We start from the raw sequence: 22,518 nt of genomic DNA, 5'->3' as shown, positions 1-22,518 counted from the left end.
GAACCTTTTTCTTTTAGCACATAAGTGGATATATGTTCCCTAAACTGGAAATCAATTGCATTGGTAGATATATTAAAGGAAGAAAAGTTCAAGTGGCACATGCTACAAAGGCAACAAGAGGAACAAAAGAAGATCACAATGTTGAATCATCAATAGGTGGAATGGAAGAACCAAAAAGCGTGGTGGGTCTAGAGGTTGAAACATCATCAACTCAAAGAGATGAAGGTCCAAGAGTGGAGGAGGATGAGTTGGATGACAATGAAGTTCAGGTGGGAGGAGGAGGTGATGTGATTGGCAAATGTAGGATGCTTGATTCAGATCGGTGTCCTCACATACCATTGTGTAGGTTGATACCCTATGCAAGAGTGAGAGGACTTCGTGATGATGTATCTTCACTCAAAAGTACATTCCAAGTGGAGGGCTATCTCCCAAAGAAAGGGTCTTTCATTGTATCTGTTTGCAAGAGTGATGGAGAGGAGATAGTTGTGACAGATGATATGAGGGAGAGTTGGTCTCCCACTTGGAGAGAGGTGGATGAAGAGTTTGAGAAAGATGTGATGTCTAACACTGACTTTCATTTTATGTCACGAAAGATGCTATTTGTTTGGGAGGGCAATCATAGGACCACTGCATGGATGAGTGTTATCAAGGACATCTTTTTTACAAACAAGAAAAGACATGTACGAGTGGTATGCACAATAATTGACCCAAGGAAAATTAGTGAGATTTCTCTCTTGGCAATGCTACAATGAATGAATTCGTAAGTACATGTGCTCTTTGAAGCTTCTTGACATTTGTGTTTTGTGCTACTTTGCATTTATTGATTGGGTTGTACTTTGCTCTTTGTTTTGTAGTATGAATGAACATGCCATTATCAAACCCAGTCTGAGGGACATACTCATAAATGCACACAACATTTGTGAGTGTGACCCTTTGGTGTTTATGAGAACATTGTCTTCGAGTGAGATCAAATCAATAGAGAATTGGAGGGCTCAAGAGAGTAAAGGGAAGAAGCCATGGTTTCCATTGACAAGAGGTTATCTAGCAAGGCTTGTCTTCCAGGTAGAATATCACACTCATATTGACTCTTATTTCTTTATCACTCCTTTTCTTTCTCTAATTGGAACTTATGGATGTAGGTGGAGTACAATACAGAGCTTAAAAAGGCAATTGACAAAATATCTACAAAGCTACCTTTAGATCAAAGGGGAGAGGTAGAAGGAAAGCAACGTACCATAATTCAAAAGAGAATTGCTGATAGGATGGGAAAGGTGTGAATTGAATTTTCTATACTTTGTTGCATTTATTTTGAAGTTAAGTGACTAACATGTCATCTTTGGATAGGTGTTGAATTGTATAGATCCTGGTCTTGGAGAGGCTTGGTTGGAAAAGTTGTTTGCCTTGTGCTTTGATGGTACAGACTCTTGCGTGACATTGGAGAAGCTCCAACTCATTGCAAAGTCTGATTTGAGATTAGAAAAGAAAAATATATTCCTTTCTTTGTTAGAAGCCACTAAACCTATGCGAGACATGTACTTCATGCCTGTGGGCAACCTTGAGTACAAAGGGTGTGTTTCTACTACCAATACAAACCAACTTTCATGGTTTTTGTATGTTTCTTACCAATGGCATGACTCTTATTTTTTATTATAAAATTACATCAACTTTTACTGTTTAGGTGGATTAGTAGAGAAATATTTTTGGAGAAGGTGGAGACACAGTCAATGAAAGTGCTTGAAGATTTGAGGGTGATCACAACAATGGGCACTCCTTTGGATACCCCTAAGGATTACACATTGCAGCAATACATGGAGGATATAAAATTGGAGGGGAGAAAACATATGTTTGTGGTGCTAAGATCAAAGGAAACAAAGATGGAGAATAAGGGTGGAAAAAAAGGAGATGGACTATCTGAGTTGGACATGGCTACCCATAGGGTGCTTTATAGGTATGATTTCAATTCAAATCCAATGTTTATTTTTTATTTCTCTATGTTTGTGCTATTGATTCATGTAATTACACAATCATTGATGGTTGTTCCACCTGATTTCTTGACCTTTTAATGGTTTGGGACATCCAAAATTTTTTTGTTTCTTGGTTGATAGATATCTCTCCCACTTAGCAACAGAGAAAAGGATCTTTGACATTCCAAATTTGTGCAAGAGTTGGGTGGAGATTGGTGGTCATGCTGCATGCATGTATCCACCTGGAATGCATCGTCTCTCTCAATGGGAATTAGCACATTGCCCCTGGTGGATAGATTTCTCTAAAGGACAAGTACTGGTGTGGGAAAGAGACTTGTACAACACTTATGCTTCATAGAAAGCTAGTGAAGCAAGTAAGGACAAAGTGGAGGGAAGCTCAAGGAGAGATAAGAAAGAGAAAGAGAAAGAGAAACAAGAACATGCTACAAAAAAAGGTAAGGAAGATACACTATGATTGTTTATTGTTGTTTTCTTCAATTCGTTTTGACATTGCGTTAATAAGTTTATGATTGTTCTCTTTCTAGATGAGGGACCATCTAGTCCTATGCATCATGAAATCGATCACACAAAGAGTGCAAGTAAGGGTGTGGTGGTGTTTTACTTATGGAGTTGTTCTTTTATCACTAGTTTTGCTTGTAATTGATTTGCTTTTGCATATAGGTGGAGAATCAATCTCAAGACTTTTGAAGCAATATGTGTTCCATCAATCATAGTCACCTGACATTTCCTTGGCCCGTGGCATCACACCTTTGTTTGCTTGTACGGTTGGTGATTATATTGCCATGGGCAAAGACTTTGCTGACTCTAAAAGAAATGATAAGTATGCTATTTTGCATGAGTTTTTCATTATAGTGGCTAGTCGAGATCAGGACTACAAGAGGATGAGTAAGAAGGTGAAGTGGGCTTTAGATTTTATATTGCTCAATTTTCCATCTGGCTATCTAATTGATGAGAGAGGACCGACTCCTACTTGGAATGTCTTGCTCAAGGACCATGTGCGGCATGGGCTTGCAGTTGCATCAGTTTCTTTGTCTGATAGTGGTTGGTTGGCATGCATATGTCCTTTGGCAGGTAAGGCACAATACCACAAGTGACATTTCACATTTTTTGTTTCCATTCTACTAGTTTTAAATAAAAGTAATTGCTTGCAGGACAATGTATTGGTTGGATGGAACGGTTTGCATATGTCCAAGGCTTGGAGGTTGTTAGACGTGTGATCATTCATGACAAGCTTCCATATGGATTTTGTAGAGAACATGGTAAAAGTGTTAAGGTAAGCTACCATTCCATGCATTCTATGTTTGTCGGTTGTATTGAGTCCTTTTTTGTTTCTCCTTTGGGGTCTTTGACAAATGTCTCCTCGTGAGTCCTATGCATGCTATGTTTGGAAGGATAAGTCACCTTTTCTTTACAGTTTGTTGATGGGAAAGTGCCTTCTTTCATGCTATAATGCTTGCTAGTTGAAGTCAATATATTGTGCATGTTTTTCTCCATGTGGTTCCGAGATGCAATCTTCGGTATTAGCTCTCATACGTAGAGCAAAGAAGAATCCAACAGTTTTTTGGGAGGAGAGCTTTCCACTTTTCCAATAGCTATTGATTGATCCACATGAAGATATCTAGACTCACTACATACCTCCCTCTGCAAGGACAATCATGCTGATGTCTTCTCAGCTAGCACGAGGTGGACTAGAGAGGAGTAGTTTTTTTGTAGGTTGCATTATGTCTCTTCTCTGTGTTCCTAGAGGGCTGGTTCTAGAGATGGGTTGTGGTACAACCCCTCTTATGCGTGCTTGTCAGGCCACTGGCAGGCCTTGTTTTTCATTTGATTCAGACAGTGGTATTGTGGCTAGCATTGTTGAGCCACTTGTGGCAAATCATTCTAGAAAACGGATCAGGTCATAGCATGATAGAGAGGGGGAAGAAGAGAGAGTGGAGCTTGTCACAGATCCATTTGATGAGTAGTATGCTACTGGCCCTGGGTTTTTTCCTATATATTTTGAATGCTGAAATTGAGGACTTTGAAAATGTTATTTAGCATCTTTATAATATGGTAGATAGTGAACATTTACGGATGCCTTTGAATTAAGAAAGTACAAATTTTGATCATTTGGATATTGTTTGTAAGGCCTTGATCTAGCATTTTTTTTTCTTTTTGTTGGTAGCGAATTTAAGGATGGCAAGTTCTTCTTATTGGAAATTATTTTCATGGTTCCACTTTGACTTACTTTGCTTTGAAATGTATGTTTTGTTGTAGTTTGTCTTGGGGGGGTCACTCATCATATGTAACCCTATCACATGAGTTCAACAGAAGGATTTTTTTTATTTCTAAAATTTACAGAAATAAATATACATAAGGGACTATTTAAAATAGTTTTGTAAAAAATTTATAGATTTGTATAGAAAAGGGGTACATTTCATTAATGAAATTTTTTACAGATAAGGGACTTTAAATATAGGCCTTGAACGCATGTGATATAGAGTGTTTATACATAGTGACCCCCCCAAGTAGTTTGTTGCCTACTATGCAGAAAAAATGGCAAGATTCATGTCAGCCGACACGAGATATGATGAGTGCCAATTAGATAATCCACGTGCGCGCAACTACTTTCTTGATGATGAATGTCAGGAGGATTAGAACATGGTTTTAAACACCAATTTTTTCATAGATTGATAACTGTTGTGGTAAACCCAGGACACATTTGGAAAGTGGTAGTGTTAGTTTGGTACATTTTGCGGGTGAAGTGGTGTTTCAATAGTCATTTATGTTATGAGTTTAGTAATTAGTTTTGAATATGGTACCATTGTTCTATGTATGATGCTATCCGATGCTTTATAATGAGACTATAGTTTTCTAGACATATGGATGAAGTTATATTGTTCAATGTTACCAGACTGAGTAATGTTTATGTTCTTCAATTGAAAGATAGGGTGGATTGTAAGTTTGAATATTGGTATACTTATTATGACAACATCTTGCTATAGTAAGTTGGGTTTCAAATTTGTTCTCATAAGAGGAATTGTGGAAAAACTCGCTCACTTCATTCGGCCCGCTCGCTTTTTCTTGCTCGCTCTATTGACTACCTCTACCAATGGTGGTATGTAATATTCTGTCAAGGAGTTCACGAATGTCATCCGGTGATATTTCATAGACAAAGAAAAGCTGAGGTCTCTCCAAGCAGTGTCGTCGGACAAAAAATCATTCAATGAAACTCCCTTGCACTCAACACTCTTTCCAGATTCTAAAATGATTTCATGTATGAAAAAAAAGCCCTTGTTCAAAGTTTTTTCTTTTCTGAGAGTGTGCTTATTGATGACTTTTTGTGCATATGCATACACATTTTCTGGAATGTCACTTGTCATAGAAGGAGTACTTTCAGATCCATCATCTTCTACCTTCACCCATTTATGCGCCCAAGCCTTCTGTTTAGCTGACGGTAAAGTTGATGCCATCTGCCTCACAATGTTATGATCAATTTTACATTGGCTAATTGGAATATTTTTTTCTGCCAATAAATATTCAATTGCACTCTTTACTGCATCACGCTTGACCTGTTGGATGATGCAATCTTCCATGCAATTATCTTTACCCTTTTTGCCAAAAAACCATTCTTTGGACATTAATTTCTCTGCAGCAAGACTTGCTATTTGTCTAGTAAGTTTCTTAAAGGCCTCCACATCCGAGCTATCATCTCTTTTTTCTCAATCTTCTTTGCCTTCTCTTTAATCAATGATGGAGCCTCATATGTGACATCTCCTTTCTCACATGCAAGAGACACGTCTTTGATCTGATGAAAAACTTCATCACTACAGAAAAGTATGCTTGTGTAGTCTTGATACCTATCCCTTACTGTCTTAAAGCTTGTAATCACCTCTTCTCTTTCCTGCTTTCCCCTTGGTACAATGGCACTCAAGCATGTGTAGAAGTCAACAAGATTATCCGCTTCCACTTTAGTTGCAGTTCTTTTGAGAGTGGTCAAAGGAGAATTAAAAGTTTTCCATACGGTCCTAGCTTTGAGCAACATCTCTGAAGTGGAGGTGATTTTTCGTAGTGCATAAATGTCATGATTAAGTCTTTCTGACTCAATCAAATATTTTTTCTCGTTCTTGAAGATACAAATGCATGCAAAATAGTAGTGAAATTGAGGCACACTCGCGAAGGTTTGATAAGTAATTTCTCCTTTCTTGTATGCATCTCTAGAGTGATCATTACAAGCATAGGCATAGTGCTGACCATCTATTGCATCAAATGTACAATGAGGTAAGAAATTTCTCTTGGCATCCCTTATATGTCGTTCTGGATCATTCACTGAACTCTGTCCTTCTTGAAGTGAGGGAACTTGTTTTCCGAGAAACTTAGTGAATTGCATCTCAAAATCTATAGGTTGAGAGAAATTGATGGATTCACTATAATCTCCCATGACTGGCCAAAATGTTCTTGGACGGAGTACCAAATTAGAAACAACTGGTTTTTTTCCATCAATCAAAGCCTGAAAAATCTTTTTAGCATAGGTTGTATCTAAGGTCCTACTGTTGGTGAAGACACTTGCTTTGACCATTGTTGAAGCATGTATAACTTGAGTCTTCTGGCCCCATATATATCCTGGATCCTCATCTGTCACAGCCTCATTCAAGCGAAGATTTAGGTTCTTCATTGATAACATTTATGTTCTAGATCTGACTCCATTTCAAGACCCTCCGCATCCTCTTCATGTTCTTCCTCTTCTCTTCTTTGCCCTTTCTTTGTATATGAACGACCTCTTTTTCTAGTTATAGGACTTGGAACTGTAGCTCGTGAAGTACTTGCCTTTTGCATTTGACATCAAGGTTTATTTTTTAGGGGCTCTATGTGAACCGCTTTAGATCGCCCTACTTCTTCTTCTATTGCCTCAACTTCAGCTATACTTAAGGGCTTGCTCATTCTTGACTTTGTGTAAATCATCATTGTACTGCTATCTTTTTCAATTTTTATTCCTACTAAGGTGCCCCCTTGAATCAAATTGTTCTTTGAGAAAGATACATTTGATGCCCACTCATCTTTCTCCAACTCTCTCTTTGTCATCACTAGAATGAGATTTCCTTTACTTAAGACCAAGAACCATGCTTTCTTTGTTGTGTCAACAACGGTCCAGTTTGTGAAGTCCTTTGGGGCATAAATTCTTCCATTGTATTTCAGTGTCCTATCATTGACAAATGCTGTAGCCTCAAGATCCATCCTATATTCAAGCACAACACAAATTTTAGGTACTTTGACAAACTACAATTACTTTGAAAATTCAAAAGTACAATGAGTCCCATTAATACAGCTCAAGTTTTTGTTCTTCCCAATCATATAAGTGTCAATTTCATGCTTTGGGAATAGCCTAAAAGGATTTACAAGGCTTAGAGCATAAATGTGAAAAAAAATAAGGATTTACAATGATCTCTAAATACAAATTTGAAGTCTGTCAGATATAAGTGCAAAATGCTCTGTCAACTCCCGCAACTGATATAAGTGTAAAATGCTCTGTCAACTCCCACAACTGGTATAAATATAATCTGCTATGTCTAGTCCCTTAACTAATTCAACTGTAATTTGTCATGTCCACCGATACAACTTTCAATCATCTTGAAAGTTCAAAAACCTTAATCGTTGCTTAAATGATGAAACTGAATGTGAACGAATGGATTGACTTCGATTAGGAACTAGTCGGAAAATTTTGAGCATGGCTTTGATTGGTTTTTTTGGAGTTCTCTCCTCTAAGGACAAACTAATCTATGCTAATCTAAACTACACCAACCGTCGAAGCGAAGAAAAGCAAGAAATAATTTCTTTTCCATTGTTCTTTTTAATATCCTTAGGTTGCGAATTAAAAGCAAAAAATAATCTATTTTCCATTATTCTTTTTAATACACTAAGGTTGTGAGTTTAAAAAAGATAAAATTCATATTTTCAAAAACTAATTTAGTTACAACTCATAAGAATTGAACATTCACATTAATAAGAAGTTAAAATTTTAATAAATTTGAATTTAAATAATAAAAACTATAAATTTAACTTGACTCCGAACCCTAAACCCTAAACCCAAATCCAGAAACCCTAAACCCTAAACTCCCAAACCTTAAACCCTAACTCCCAAACCTTAAAACCCTAAAACCTAACCCCAAAACCCTAAACCCTAAACCCAAACCTCAAAACCCTAAACCCTAATCCCTAAACCCTTAACCTAAACCTCAAAACCCTAAACCCTAAACCCTAAACCCAAACCCCCAAACCCTAAACCCTAACCCCCAAACCCTAAACCCTAATCTCTAAACCCTGAATCCCAAAACCTAAACCCTAAACCCTAAATGCTAACCCCCAAATACTAACGCCCTAAACACTAACCCAAACCCTAAACCGTAAACCCCTAATCCCTAACCCCAAACCCTAAGCCCTGACTCCGAAACCCTAAACCCTCATCCCCAAACCTTAAACCCAAACCCCCAAACTCTTTTTTAATTCAAATTAATTTAACTTAATTCACAATCATAAGAAGTTTAAACTTTAACAAAGTAAATTCTTATTAGTTTGAAATCACAAAATTTGAAATATAAATAAATTCAATTTAACTTAAAGTTTATGAAAAAATAAAGTAAAATTAAGAAAATAAGACTTAAAATTTTGAAATCACAAAATTTGAAATATAAATAAATTCAATTGAACTTAAAGTTTATGAAAAAATAACGTAAAATAAAGAAAATAAGACTTAAAATTAAAAATTTAATATTTACCTAGAAGAATATATTAATTCTCCCTAAAAAGAAATAAATTAAAGTAATAATAACGAATGTAAGATAAACTACTTCTAAAATTTCAATTTAAAATGTAATAAAATTAAAATTATACTTTCTATATTCCAAAACAAAATGGATTATAGTTTAAATTAAACTAGTAAATTGAAAATGAAAGTGAAACTCATTTTAAATTCAAAAACAAAGGAAAATTTAAAATTCAAGTTTCCACAAGTTTTCCTTTTCGCATCCATTTGTCTTTTCACACTTTTCAAGTTTCCACGCGTTTGTCTTTTCAAACACAAGGTTGTCTTTTATCACAATTTTCAAGTTTTCACACGTTTATCTTTTCAAACACAAGGATTCATAGTTTAAAAAAAGGCGGGAAATTTGAAATTCTAGTTTCCACATGTTTCTCTTTTCAAACACCAAGGTTTATAGTTTTGTTTGTTTAAGTTTCGACTAAATCACACACCAATCTCCTCTAATATGCCTCATTGATCGTAGCTCCCAAATTCTTCCATCAAAACATCTCTCCTTTATCTCTTCTTGATCGTCGCCCACTCATTTTTCCTCCTCATTGGTAAGATTTTCTATCTCGATCGTACTTTCTCTTGTGCCCTTCCTCTCTAAATTTTCATCAAACACCAAGGTTTATAGTTTTGTTTGTTTAAGTTTCGACTAAATCACACACCAATCTCCTCTAATATGCCTCATTGATCGTAGCTCCCAAATTCTTCCATCAAAACATCTCTCCTTTATCTCTTCTTGATCGTCGCCCACTCATTTCTCCTCTTCATTGGTAAGATTTTCTATCTCGATCGTACTTTCACTTGTGTCCTCTCTCTCTAAATTTTCATCTCTCGTTCATCTCTCTCACTCTTCTCACTCTCTCTTTCCTCTCCGCTCTAGTCTACGTTTCCTCTCATCTTAGTCTACTCTCTCCCCTCCTCTTCATTTCCCCTCTCTCTCTCTCTCTCTCTCTCTCTCTCCCACTCTCTCCTCTCCTTTTCTCTCTCTCTCACTTGCGCTCCCCACTCTCTCTCCCCCCCTCTCTCTCTCTCCCCACTCTCTCTCTCCCCCCCTCTCTCCCTCGTGCTATCGGAGCAGCGGCCTCCCCCCTCTCTCTCTCTCCCCTCCCCTCTCTCTCGTGCACTGGCCTCCCCCCCTCTCTCTCTCTCCCCCCTCTCTCCCTCTCGCTGCTGCGGCAGCGGCCTCCCCCCCCTCTCTCTCTCCCCCCCTCTCTCTCTCTCTCCCCCCCTCCCTCTCTCTCGCTGCCGCGGCAGCAGCCCCCCCTCTCTCTCTCTCTCCCCCCTTTCTCTCGCTGCCGCGCCCCTCCTTCTCTCTCTCCCCCCCTTCTCTCTCGCTGCCGCAGCAGTGGCCCCCCCTCTATCTCTCTCCCCCCCTCTCTCTCGCTGCCGCCCCCCCTTCTCTCTCTCCCCCCCCTTCTCTCTCGCTGCCACGGTAGTGGCCCCCCCCCTCTCTCTCTCCCCCCCTCTCTCTTGCACTGCACCCTCCCCTCTCTCTCTCGCTGCCACGGCAGCGACCCCCCCCTCTCTCTCTCCCCTCCTCTCTCTCGCTGCGGTGGCAGTGGCCCCCCCTCCCTCTCTCTCTCTCCCCCCCCTCTCTCTCGCTGCCGTGGTAGCGGCCTCCCCTCCCCTCCCTCTCTCTCCCCCCTCTCTCTCCCCTCCTCTCTCTCGTGCTGCCCCCTCTCCTTTCTCTCTCGCTGCCGCGACAATGGCTCCCCCCTCTCTCTCGCTATCGCGACAGCGGCCCCCCTCCCTCTCTCTCCCTCCCCCTCTCTCTCACTGCCGCGCCCCCCCCTTCTCTCTCTCCCCCCCTTCTCTCTCACTACCGCGGCAGGGGCCCCCCCTCTCTGTCTCTCCCTCCCCCTCTCTCTCACTGCCGTGCCCCCCCTTCTCTCTCTCCCCCCTTCTCTCTCGCTGCCGTGGCAGTGGCCCCTCCTCTCTCTCTCTCCCCCCTCTCTCTCGCTGCCGTGCCCCCCCCTTCTGTGTCTCTCCCTCCCTTCTCTCTTTCTGCCGTGGCAGCGGCCCCCCCTCTCTCTCTCTCCCCCCTCTCTCTCTTGTTGCCGCGGCAGCGGCCCCCCTCTCTCTCTCTCCCCCCCTCTCTCTCACACTACCCCCTCCCCTCTCTCTCTCGCTGCCGCGGTAGTGGCCCCCCCTCTCTCTCTCTCCCCCCTCTCTCTTGCTGCCGCGGCAACGGCCCCCCCTCCCTCTCTCTCTCCCACCCCTCTCTCTCGCTGCAGTGGTAGCGGCCTCCCCTCCCCTCCCTCTCTCTCTCCCCTCTCTCTCCCCTCCTCTCTCTTGCGCTGTCCCCTCCCCTTTCTCTCTCGCTGTCGCGGCAGCAGCCCCCCCTTCTCTCTCCCCCCTTCTCTCTTGCTATCGCAGTAGCGGCCCCCCCTCTCTCTCTCTCCCCCTCTCTCTCGCTGTCGCGCCCCCCCTCTCTCTCTCCCCCCCCTTCTCTCTCGCTGCCGCAGCAGCGGCCCCCCCTCTCTCTCTCTCCCACCCTCTCTCGCGCTGCCCCCTCCCCTTTCTCTCTTGCTGTCGTGGCAGCGGCCCCCCTTCTCTCTCTCCCCCCTTCTCTCTTGCTGCCGTGGCAGCGGCCCCCCCTCTCTCTCTCCCCCCCTCTCTCTCGTTGTCGTGCCCCCCTTCTCTCTCGCCCCCCCTTCTCTCTCGCTGCCGCGACAACGGCCCCCTCTCTCTCTCTCCCCCCCCTCTCTCTCGCTGCCGCGCCCCCCCTTCTCTCTCCCCCCCCTTCTCTCTCGCTGCCATGGCAGTGGCCCCCCCCTCTCTCTCCCCTCCCCTCCCCTCCCTCTCCCCCCCTCTCTCCGTTGCTGCAACAGCGGCCTCCCCCCCCTCTCTCTCTCTCCCCCCCTCTCTCTCGCGCTACCGTGGGTAGCGGCCTCCCCCCTCTCTCCCCTCTCTTCCCCCCCCCCTTCTCTCCCCCCCCCCTTCTCTCCCCTCTCTTTCCCCCCCCTTCTCTCCTCTCTCTCCCTCTCTCTTTCTCTCTCTCTCTCTTTTGCTGCCGAGGCAGCAAGACTCTCTCTCTAAAAGTCTTTCCTTCACTTTTCTCTCTCTATAATAAAATTTCAAAGAATACAAATTTTAAAAAAAGTACCTGGAAAAAAGTTGAGATCTATGCTTGTGCTTGCTTTTGCTCTTCCTCCTCTTTTTGCTTCTCCTCTTGCTCTTCCTTGTTGAAATGAGAGAAACAATGAGAGAAGGAGAGTATATATAAGAAAAACTAGGGTTTTAAGTGCTTCTCTCTCATTGGTCCTTCTATAACATTATCTCCTCTCCCATTGGCCTCTCTATTAGATTATCTTCTCTCTCTCTCCCACCCACTCCCATCCTCCCACCCCATTCCCACTCCCACCCCCATCCTCCCACCCCACCTCCCCCATTCCCACTCCCACGCCCACGCCCATTCTTCCACCTTCCCCATTCCCACTCCCTCTCCCACTCCCATCCTCCCACCCCACCCCTCCCACTCCCACCCTCACCCCACCCCCACCTCCCCCATTCCCACTCCCTCTCCCACTCCCACTCCCACTCCCACTCCCATTCTCCCACCCACTCCCATCCTCCCACCTCCACCTCTCACTCCCACTTCCATCCTCCCACCCCCACCCCTCCCCCCCCCCATTCCCACTCCCACTCCCATTCTCCCACCCTTATCCTCCCACCTCATCCCTCCCACTCCCATCCTCCCACTCCCTCTCCCACTCCCACTCCCATTTTCCCACTGCCCCACCTCCCCCATTCCCACTCCCTCTCCCACTCCCACTCCCATTTTCCCACCCCCCCACCTCCCCCATTCCCACTCCCTCCCCCATCCTCCCACCCCACCCCTCCCACTTCCACCCCCACCTCCCCCATTCCCACTCCCATCCTCCCACCTCACCCCTCCCACTTCCACCCCCACCTCCCCCATTCCCACTCCCTCTCCCACTCCCATCCTCCCACTCCCACTCCCCACCCCTCCCACTCCCACTCCCATCCTCCCACCCTCACCCCACCCCCACCTCCCCCATTCCCACTCCCTCTCCCACTCCCACTCCCATCCTCCCACCCCCATCCCCACCGCCCCCATTCCCACTCCCTCTCCCACTCTCCCTTTCTCCCACTACCACCCTCCCACACTCCCTTTCTCCACTTTCCCACTCTCCCTTTCTCCCACTACCACCCTCCCAACTATCAATTCCACTATTACTTATGAATTCTAATTAAAACTATTACTTAAATAAATGATATTACTGAAAACACTCACAAGAATTAAGGTTTAGGATTTCATGGTTTGGGTTTAGGATTTGGGGTTTGATGAGTTAGGGTTTAGGGTTTAGGGTTTGTGAGTTAGGAATTAGGGTTTGTGAGTTAGGGTTAGGGTTTAGGGTTTGTGAGTTAGGGTTAGGGTTTAGGGTTTGTGAGTTAGGGTTTAGGGTTTGGTGGTTTGGATTTAGGGTTTATGGGGTAGGGTTTAGGGTTTAGGGTTTAAGGTTTGGGAGTTAGGGTTTAGGGTTCAAGGTTTGAGGGTTAGGGTTTAGGGTTCAGGGTTTGGGGGTTAGGGTTTAGAGTTTGGTGGTTTGGGTTTAGGGGGTAGGGTTTAGGGTTTAGGGTTTGGGGGTTAGGGTTTAGGATTTAGGGTTTAGGGTTTAGGGTTTAGGGGTTAGGGCTTAGGGTTTGGGGGTTAGGATTTAGGGTTTGGGAGTTAGGGTTTAAGGTTTAGGGTTTAGGGTTTGGGGGTTAGGGTTTAGGGTTTAGGGTTTAGGGTTTGGGAGTTAGGGTTTAGGGTTTAGGGTTTAGGGTTTGGGGGTTAGGGTTTAGGGTTTAGGGTTTGGGAGTCAGGGTTAAGGGTTTAGGGTTTAGGGTTTGGGGTTTAGGAGTTAGGGTTTAGGGTTTAGGGTTTAGGGTTTGGGAGTTAGGGTTTAGGGTTTTGGGGGTTAGGGTTTAGGGTTTAGGGTTTGAGGGTTAGGGTTAAGGGTTTAGGGTTTAGGAGTTAGGGTTTAGGGTCTAGGGTTGTTATTGGTTAGGGTTGAGGGTTGAGGGTTTAGGGTTTAGGGTTGTTTTGGTTTAGGGTTTAGGGTTTAGGGTTTAGGGTTGTTATTGGTTTACGGTTGTTATTGGTTAGTGTTGTCTGATTAAATTTTCAAACAAGTTCTAGATTTTTAAATCATTAATAAAGTAGATTATTGAGAAGAGACTAATGTTCTTTATAATGGTTGTTACAGCTTGTTTGCAAAGGAAACTCACAAAGGAGATGGCTACAAAATTTATTCCTGGGATGGAGGTGATTTTATGTTACAAAAGAGAAGTAGTTGCATTTGCTACAATCCATGAAAGTGATCCAAATTCTATTTGTCACTTTAGAGGACTTGGCAAAGATAAGGTGGCGGTTATCGTATCAAGGATTCTTAGTGCACATGTTGAGCTAAAGCATAAGTGTGGGGATATGGAAATCCTTGGAGATGTTATGCCCTATAATACTTCCAACAAAGCATTTATTGCATGGGACAGAGATGAGACTTATCCAACACATGTCATCAGGAATACAAAGTGCACATCTTTGGATTTTAGAGTGGGAGATATTTTACAAATGTTATCATTTGCAAATAAGAATGTAGCAGAAGGTTAAGTCTTGGGATTTGAACAAGTGGAACACTGGACATTTGCACAGATGAGAATGCAAAAAGTTACTGATAATGGTATAGATGATAACTCAATGTCATTGGATGGTCCCTACTATGAGGTAGGTAAGGATTTGAGATGGAGCATGCAATTTTTAAAGATTGGAAAGACTCGGCATGTGGTTTTTAATGATAAACATAATCTATACTACAACATCAAAGAATTGAAAGAATATGCCAATGTACCAAGCTCTATTCCTTCAGAGATGGATGATTCCAATGCACTCAACTATAGCATTGACATCTTATCAGAAGTCGATGAGTTCATTGGTACCGAGAAAGAAAAATATTTCACAAGTGATGCCTTATCCGGGGTGGATGAGTTCATGCACATTGAGAACTTGGGCAAAGATGTCAAAAGTGTTATATTTTCAAGCATGGATGGCTTCATGGATACTGATAAAGTTCTTAGAGTCAAACCAAGTAACTATGGAATTATGGAAATCATGCACGATAGTATAATGAGTGATGTTCTCTCTGGAGTAGAGGAGTTTCAAGACTATGGAGTTATGAAATCCATAGAAAGTGCATCAATGAGTGATGTTCTCTCAGGAATAGATGAGTTTGAAGATCATTCTGGACACTCTATCACCACTGACTATGGAGTTATGAAATCCATAGAAAGTGCATCAATGAGTGATGTTCTCTCAGGAATAGATGAGTTTAAAGATCATTCGAGACACTCTAATGCCATTGTGACAAGTGGTTCTACGATTGTATCAAAAGTAGGGATGAGATCAACAAAGGACTATTCGGTGTTTGACTTTGATTGTGAACTTGTAAATGTTACAAATTGTTTGACGAATGTATCAAAAGCAAGGATGACATCAACAAAGGAATATTCAGTATTTGACTGTCAGAGTGATAAGATCCAGGATGCAACATCTCATGAAAACAACGTGACAAATAAATCTTACAAGGAGAACTACACAAATCCAAATAAGAATGTACAGAAGGTCCCAAAACGGACATACAGATGCATGAAAAGACAACGAGTGCAGGCAGATCCAGAAAAGCAACCAAAGAGAATAAGAGTAATGAATGAAGATGTTATGCTAAAAGCAATGCGATCTACATGCTGTAAGCATACATGTATGCGATCCATTAACTTACATGACATCAAGGGTTGTAGAGAACATGTCTGGCAAAGGAAAGGAAGCAGAAGAAATGAATACCTACTCACGAGATTGTCTTGCTTTCTTGTAAATGATAAGAGAAGGCAAAGTTCAGGACATCAAATAAGGCCTCTTATAAATGGAAAAAGTATATGCACAATAATGCATATCACATTATTACAGGATTATCACATGGCACATATTGGAATTTGGCTAATAAAGCAAAGTATGGACTTAAATTTAACATTCATGGAAACATAGGAAGGCCCAAAACAAGAGCCTCAATGGTTGCAGCAACAGCAATTTTGAAAGATTACATTTATGAAAACGCTTTACCGCAACCCCACATATCAGAAATACATCTTCCGATAGGTTTGACCAAAAAAGAAGTATTTAACTCTATTAGAGAAACACAGAGGCAAAGAGGGCATGCACCGGCATCTTTTCATACTTTGTATACTCTTTGGAAAAAAAGCTTTGGACATGTTAAAATCCCAAAGAGGCAAAAAAATGTCAAAGTGCAACGACTGTGATGATCTAAAGCGAGCACTTGAGAGTGCAACATCTCCAGAACAAAAAGAAGCTTACAAAAGAAAGAGAGAATTTCATCATGGACTTGTTCGACATTCTAGAATAAAATATGCATTTTGGAAGGAGCAAGCTATTTCTCACCCAAATGAGTACATGTGCATTATTGTAGATGGTATGGATCAAAATACAACAACATTACCTCGATTCGTTAACACTCCACCTAAGCTACAAGGCAAATACATTTTAAAGACACATATATGTGGAGTGTTAGTGCACGGATTTAAGTTTTTTGCAGACATATGGATTGATTCCTTGCATCTACACGATAGCAATCAAGTTGTAACATCCGTTACGAAGGCAATTCACAATGTACATGTAGAAAAAGGTCGCCTACCAGCAACTTTGAGAGTACAAGCAGACAATTGCAGACAAGAGAATAAGAATGTACTCTTCTTTGCATTTTGCTCAATGCTAATCGCTCATAGAATCTTCAATGAGATTGAAGTTGGGTTTTTGTTGGTTGGGCACACACATGAGGATATCGATCAGGTATTTAGCACAGTTTCAAGAGAACTAAAACACAAGGACATGGAGACAATGGATGACTTGATAAGAAACTGTGGGAGGCAAGTTGGTGGCCATAAGGAAGGAACAATATGCTCAATGGTTGAGAGGATGTATGATTGGAAGAGCTTATATTCTACCTTTCATACAAAAAGGTGGTCATGCCCTGATAGGTCATAGCGCTCCACACTATTTTCGATTTTTCTTAAAGGATGAAAAACCAATGATGCAATGGCAACACTATTCTCTTGATACAAAATGGGAACCTAAAGAACCTTACTCTCTCTTAACTTCAATCCCGAGCAAAGAAATGCATCCAACATGGGCTCCTATAAAAGAATTCAGCGAGAAATCCAAAGGTGAAATAGAAGGCTTAAAAGCTTTTATTGCATACAAAGAGGAAATGCTCCGAAGATTTCCTGATTGGAAGCCCTCTTGGAAGGAACACACTACTGTTGTAATTAGCAAGACCTACCCATTGATAAAGGACCTTGCAAAAATGCGAGACGATGATATTAACGCAGAATGGCCTTTATTTTGGCCAAATGTTGGTAATGACTTGCGTCCAACATGTGGTCTCTTTGAAAATGAGTTTGAATCGTTGCTCCCACGTCCATATTGTGGACCCAAGAAGAGAGGGTTTATGCCACAAATAGACATAGATTTCCATTGTTTTGTTGCAGTTCTCGACCATCGGATGATGAACATGAGAACGTGAAGTTTTGGGTTGCGAAAGTAGTTGACGTGAGCATGGATGACCGGGGGAGAGCTACAACATTTACAGCGGTATGGTATGAGCCAAGGGGCAGGAAGGAGAACCAAGATAACAATACATTGTATAGTAGTTGCCTGAAAAAGGAATGGGTCCCAAACCATGAAGCAATTTCAAGACTTTCCACAAAGACAGTCATAGTATCCTGGAAATCAAGGTCAAATAAAACAAAGAAGCACATGGGGTATGATGTAGAAGACAAAATAAAATTACCGCAACCAATTATTATGCACATTACAGAGTTCATAAAGATGCTCGCCCAAGAGGAAGTAGAAGGAGATAGCGCAAATGAAGAATGCCCATGATAACACCATTCAAATATCGAGAAAGAGTGAAGGTGGTGGTGGTTGTCAGATGAGAGTGAATGAAGACACCCAAGTGACAAGTGACGATAGAAAGGACATTCTGAAGAAGCAAATGTTTGGATCGCTCATTTCTGTGATCATGATAGAAAAGGACATTCAAACAAGCAAATGTTTGGATCACCCATTTGTACTAAACTCATTGTAAAGGAAAAATTAAATTATTGAAAAGACCATCGGATATCCTTTGAACAAAGACTCATCCAGAGCAATATTTGTTGTAAAACTTATGACATGATAATGTAAAATTGAGCCCCGGTGGATCCTAACTTGCATGTTAGATGAGGTCTATCAATGAGACCATTGATGGTAGAAAGGTGATCTATGTGAGTCTAGCCTATGGGCTAGGTAGGGTAGGTAAGTTGGTAGCACATTGAGACACATTGTCTTGATTGTATGGGAGCCCCTTATTCTTGCTGGGGTTTGGAGGCCAGCTGTAGCTAGGGGTATAATAATGGGGTTCAGATACAATTGCATAGATACACTGATGCTGATTGGGTTGGTAGTATTTCTGATATACGATCTACCAGTAGATTTGTGTTCTCTTTTGGGAGTCTTGCAGTCACTTGGAACAACAAGAAACAGCCTACAGTTGCCTTGTTGAGCACAGAGACTGAGTACAGGGGTGTAGCAATGGCTGCATGTGAGGCAACTTGGTTGCATAAGCTACTTTATGATATGCATGTTGAGATAGCGAGCTCCACTCGTGATATGCCAGGGTGAACGTTGTGCAGTTATGTCACTGACTTGTTAGCTATAGATGCGGTTGGTACACCGCCCATGAATAATAGCTGGATGATAGCTACCCTTATGTACTCTAGTTTGTGGCTCAGTTAGTATGCCACCTTAGTTAGCTGAGTTTGGTTTGAGACCCACATATAGGGTTCTTCTATATCTTTGTACTAGAGTTCTTTTGGCTTTCACAACTAAGAAGAGGAAAACTGTTTTTAGCCTCCACCTTTGTGTGTATTCCCCCATTGTGTATGTGAGAAAGCTGCAAGTGAGACTCCTTCCTTCTCTCCCACTATCTTCACTGTTGAGATATCGAGCTCCACTTGTGATATGCCAGGGTGACCGTTGTGCATTTATGTCACCGACTTGTTAGCCGCAGATGCGGTTGGTACACTGCCCATGAATAATAACTGGATGACAGCTATCCTTATGTACTCTAGTTCATGGCTCAGTTAGTATGCCACCTTAGTTAGCTGAGTTTGGTTTGAGACCCACATATAGGGTTCTTCTATTTCTTTGTACTAGAGTTCTTTTGGCTTTCACAACTAAGAAGAGGAAAACTGTTTTCAGCCTCCACCTTTCTGTGTATTCCCCCATTGTGTATGTGAAAAAGCCGCAAGTGAGACTCCTTCCCACTATCTTCACATGGTATCAGAGCCTGGTTCGTGGTAAGGAGCTCAAGAAAGCAAACCAAGTTTGCATTGTCCTCGTAAGAGGACCAGTGTTGCTTTCCTTTTTCAAGTTTGGGAGCAAATCTCTGCAGGTAGCACAGCCGAAAAGTGCAAGAGTGCATTGTCTGAGATTGAGACGCCCTTCGCAGTGTGGCGAGAGGGCAATATATGCTGCGGGATAGGGCAACACCCATGGTGACTTTATTTTTCTCATTCGAGGCCATTTCGGGGCCCGTTTTGGAGGTGGAAGTTCTCCGCAAGCACTGAGAAAAAGTCCCTGTTTTTGCTGTGCGACCACTGCTCTACAGGTCAATGAAAAGTTGCCGCAGAAATTGCATCATATGCCTACGCGAAGAGATACTGGAAGTTATAGAATCATCCTTATTGCCTATTGATGCAAAATTGCCACTAGGAAGTGACTGTGTGGTCAAACACCACTTTCGTCAGTTTTGCAGATTTGCATGTGTGAGGCAGAAGTTGTGTTTTTTGCAGTGAGAGAATATTTTACAGTGTTTTGTAATGGCGTCTCATTCTCTTTCACAGATTGTCACTGAAAAGCTTGACAAGAACAACTTCCAAGCATGGAAGTTTAGAATGATGAATTTCCTTATGTGAAAAGGCTATTGGGAGTTCATTACAGGAAATGAAGAAGAACCAGCTCTTCCTAATGTTCCCAATCAACAGGAAATGTAGGCATTTAAAGGATGGCATGAGAGAGCCAGAAAAGTTATGTACTAGTTGTCAATCAGTATTTCAGATTCTATGATTGTGCATATTCAGGATGCAAGTACGCCAAAGGAGGCATGGGATACTTTGGCAAAAATGTACAGCTCAAATACGCAAGCCAGGAAAATGCAGCTCAAGGAAGAGTTGCACAATGTGCAGAGAGAAAATATGAGCATCAATGACCACCACATGAAGGTGAAGAAAATTGCAGATGCACTTTCTTCCACTGGGTCGCCAATGGAAGCTGATGATTTAGTTTCTGTGACCTTGAATGGTCTAGCAAAGGATTATGCACAGTTTCGAAAATCTATTTCCGTCCGTGAAAAATTTCCTAATTTTGAGGAGTTGTTTGCTCTTCTAATTTCTGAAGAGCAGAGAAATGGTGGTGCATCTTCTTCAGGAGGAACTTCAATAGAAACTGTCTTCTACTCAAATGCTGGAAGAGGTAGAGGCAGAGGTAGAGGAGGCCGATCTGGAGGCCATGGTAGAAATCAGAATATGCAGCAAACTCAAGAAAACCAGTCCTTTGGAGGAGGACGTGGTAACTCTAGAGGAGGTCATGGTGGATGGCAAAGAGGCCAAAATGCAAACAGCAATGTCAAATGCTACTATTGTGGTAAAATGGGTCATATGGCTAAAGACTGCTACAAAAAGCAGAATGACATTATGAATGGAAAATTGCAGCAAGCCAATTATGCATCCTCTAGTCGACAGGGTGATGACATAAATGAGCATTTGTTTATGGTGCAGCACATGACCAATTCTGTGACAAGTGCAGAAGAAAGCAATGATGTGTGGTATGTTGACTCAAGTGTGTCAAACCACATGACAGGTCATGCAGAATGGATGCAGGATGCAAGGAAAATGGAAAGACCAGGATTTGTGGAGACTGGTGATGATACTGCACATCCTATTGTGCAGATTGGTAAAATTCCATTGTCTATGCAGGATGGGAAAAGGAAATACCTGTCTAATGTATTTCATGTCCCGAATATCACCAAGAACCTGGTTTCTATTGGTCAAATGGTTGAGCAGGGCTTGCAGGTCAGATTTAATCCTCATGGATGCTTTGTTGAGGATATGAAAAATAACGGTCGCTTGATAGCAAAAGGAAAGAAGAAGGGCAGGATGTTTGCTTTGATGCAGACATGCTTGAATTGAGTGCAGCAATGTTTGCACATGGGACCGGTGTAGTTGCAGATATTGATATCTGGCATAAACACATTGGTCATGTTAATGTACAACGACTTAAATCAACGCAGGCCCAAGACATTGTTGCAGGATTGCCTAAATTCAAGGTTGCAGAAATGCATAAGGTATGTGGAGCCTGTCAATTTGGAAAACAGGCAAGGAAACCATTTCCTAGACATGTTCAAGAGAGTAAGAAGCCATTGGAATTAATCCACTCTGATGTGTGGACTACTAAAGCTACATCTATTGGAGGTTGTCATTACTTTGTCACTTTTATTGATGACTACAGCAGAAAAGTTTGGGTGCATTTTATGAAAAAGAAAAGTGAAGTGTTTGGGCATTTCAAAGCTTTTAAAGCTATGGTTGAAAAAGAAACAGACCTACAAATAAAATGCCTAAGGTTAGATGGAGGGGGAGAGTACCTCTCAAATGAGTTTGCAAGGTTCCTACAGGAGCATGGCATAAAGCAGCAATATTCATGCAGTCATACCCCACAGCAAAATGGACTTGCAGAAAGGAAAAACAGGCATATTGGAGAGGTATCTCGGGCCATGCTAAATGAAAAAGACCTACCAGATTATTATTGGGCTGAAGCAGTTGCTACAGTAGTTTACATAATGAATAGGACTCCCACTGTAGCAATACATGGCATGATGCTAGAGGAGATGTATACTGGTAGGAAACCAAATATTTCTCATTTGAAAATTTTTGGTTGCATTGCCTATGTTCATGTGCCAGATGAGTTGAGGTCCAAGTTGGATCCAAAAGCTGAGAAGTGCATCTTTATTGGTTATTCTCTGCAGCAAAAAGGGTATAGATGCTATAACCCTTCTACTCATAAGTTTATAGTGAGCAGAGATGTTGTTTTTAATGAGATGAGCAGCTGGTATAAACTAGTAAATGTGATTGATGATGTAGATGCACAAAATGGTAATGCTACACAGAATTCATAGCAGCAATCACAAAATATTAGTGGACCTGCAGTGTCCTCTAGCGGTGGTTCACATACTTCGCCATGGACAGGCAGATTGAGATCAGGAGAATCTCCTCAAAGCAATGCAGATAGTGGTATGCAGGTATCACAAAAAGGAAAAGAGAAGGTAGATCATCCCATGTTTGATGTGAATGTAGGTCAATCCTATGTGGATGGTGAATCAAGTGGCTCAGAACAGAGCATTGATGATGAGTTGGGTATTCCTTCTATTGTTACACCTAGAGTAAAGAAGACCAGGGATGTTTTGAGAGCATCTGGAAGTGAGTCTACTAGAGCTAGGTATCCTATGGATAGGCTGAAATATGATGGATTTACAGCCATTCACTATGCCTATATGGTCAAAGTGATACAGGAACCATAACCCACTTCTGTTGAGTAAGCCATGGGAAAAGAAAAATGGGAGAAAGCCATGGATGAAG

General features: G+C 42.1%; 1 protein-coding gene across 2 annotated transcripts; it reads left to right on the top strand.

The window, feature by feature from the left end:
- The first annotated feature begins 865 nt into the window (after positions 1-865).
- Positions 866-1,914, top strand: LOC147901742 (uncharacterized). 2 transcript variants are annotated; one of them, XR_015540962.1, is made up of 4 exons: positions 866-1,062; positions 1,140-1,271; positions 1,361-1,568; positions 1,679-1,718. XR_015540962.1 is itself a non-coding variant. In XM_087374341.1 (4 exons), exons 1-4 carry the CDS (start codon positions 943-945, stop codon positions 1,685-1,687), a joined length of 315 nt encoding a protein of 104 aa, XP_087230467.1. In that variant the 5' UTR covers positions 866-942; the 3' UTR covers positions 1,688-1,914. The 2 variants fall into 2 exon arrangements, 1 of the variants encoding a protein (XP_087230467.1); XM_087374341.1 differs by having other exon boundaries at positions 1,361-1,414; positions 1,679-1,914.
- Positions 1,915-22,518: the final 20,604 nt, after the last annotated feature.

Source organism: Dipteris shenzhenensis, chromosome 5 (assembly GCF_047967505.1).
Source record: "Dipteris shenzhenensis isolate YYH24624 ecotype China chromosome 5, Dip_SZ_1.0, whole genome shotgun sequence".
NCBI classification, from domain to species: Eukaryota; Viridiplantae; Streptophyta; class Polypodiopsida; order Gleicheniales; family Dipteridaceae; genus Dipteris; species Dipteris shenzhenensis.
Note: the sequence above shows the minus strand (reverse complement) of the source record. Positions and strands in the feature narration are given on the sequence as shown.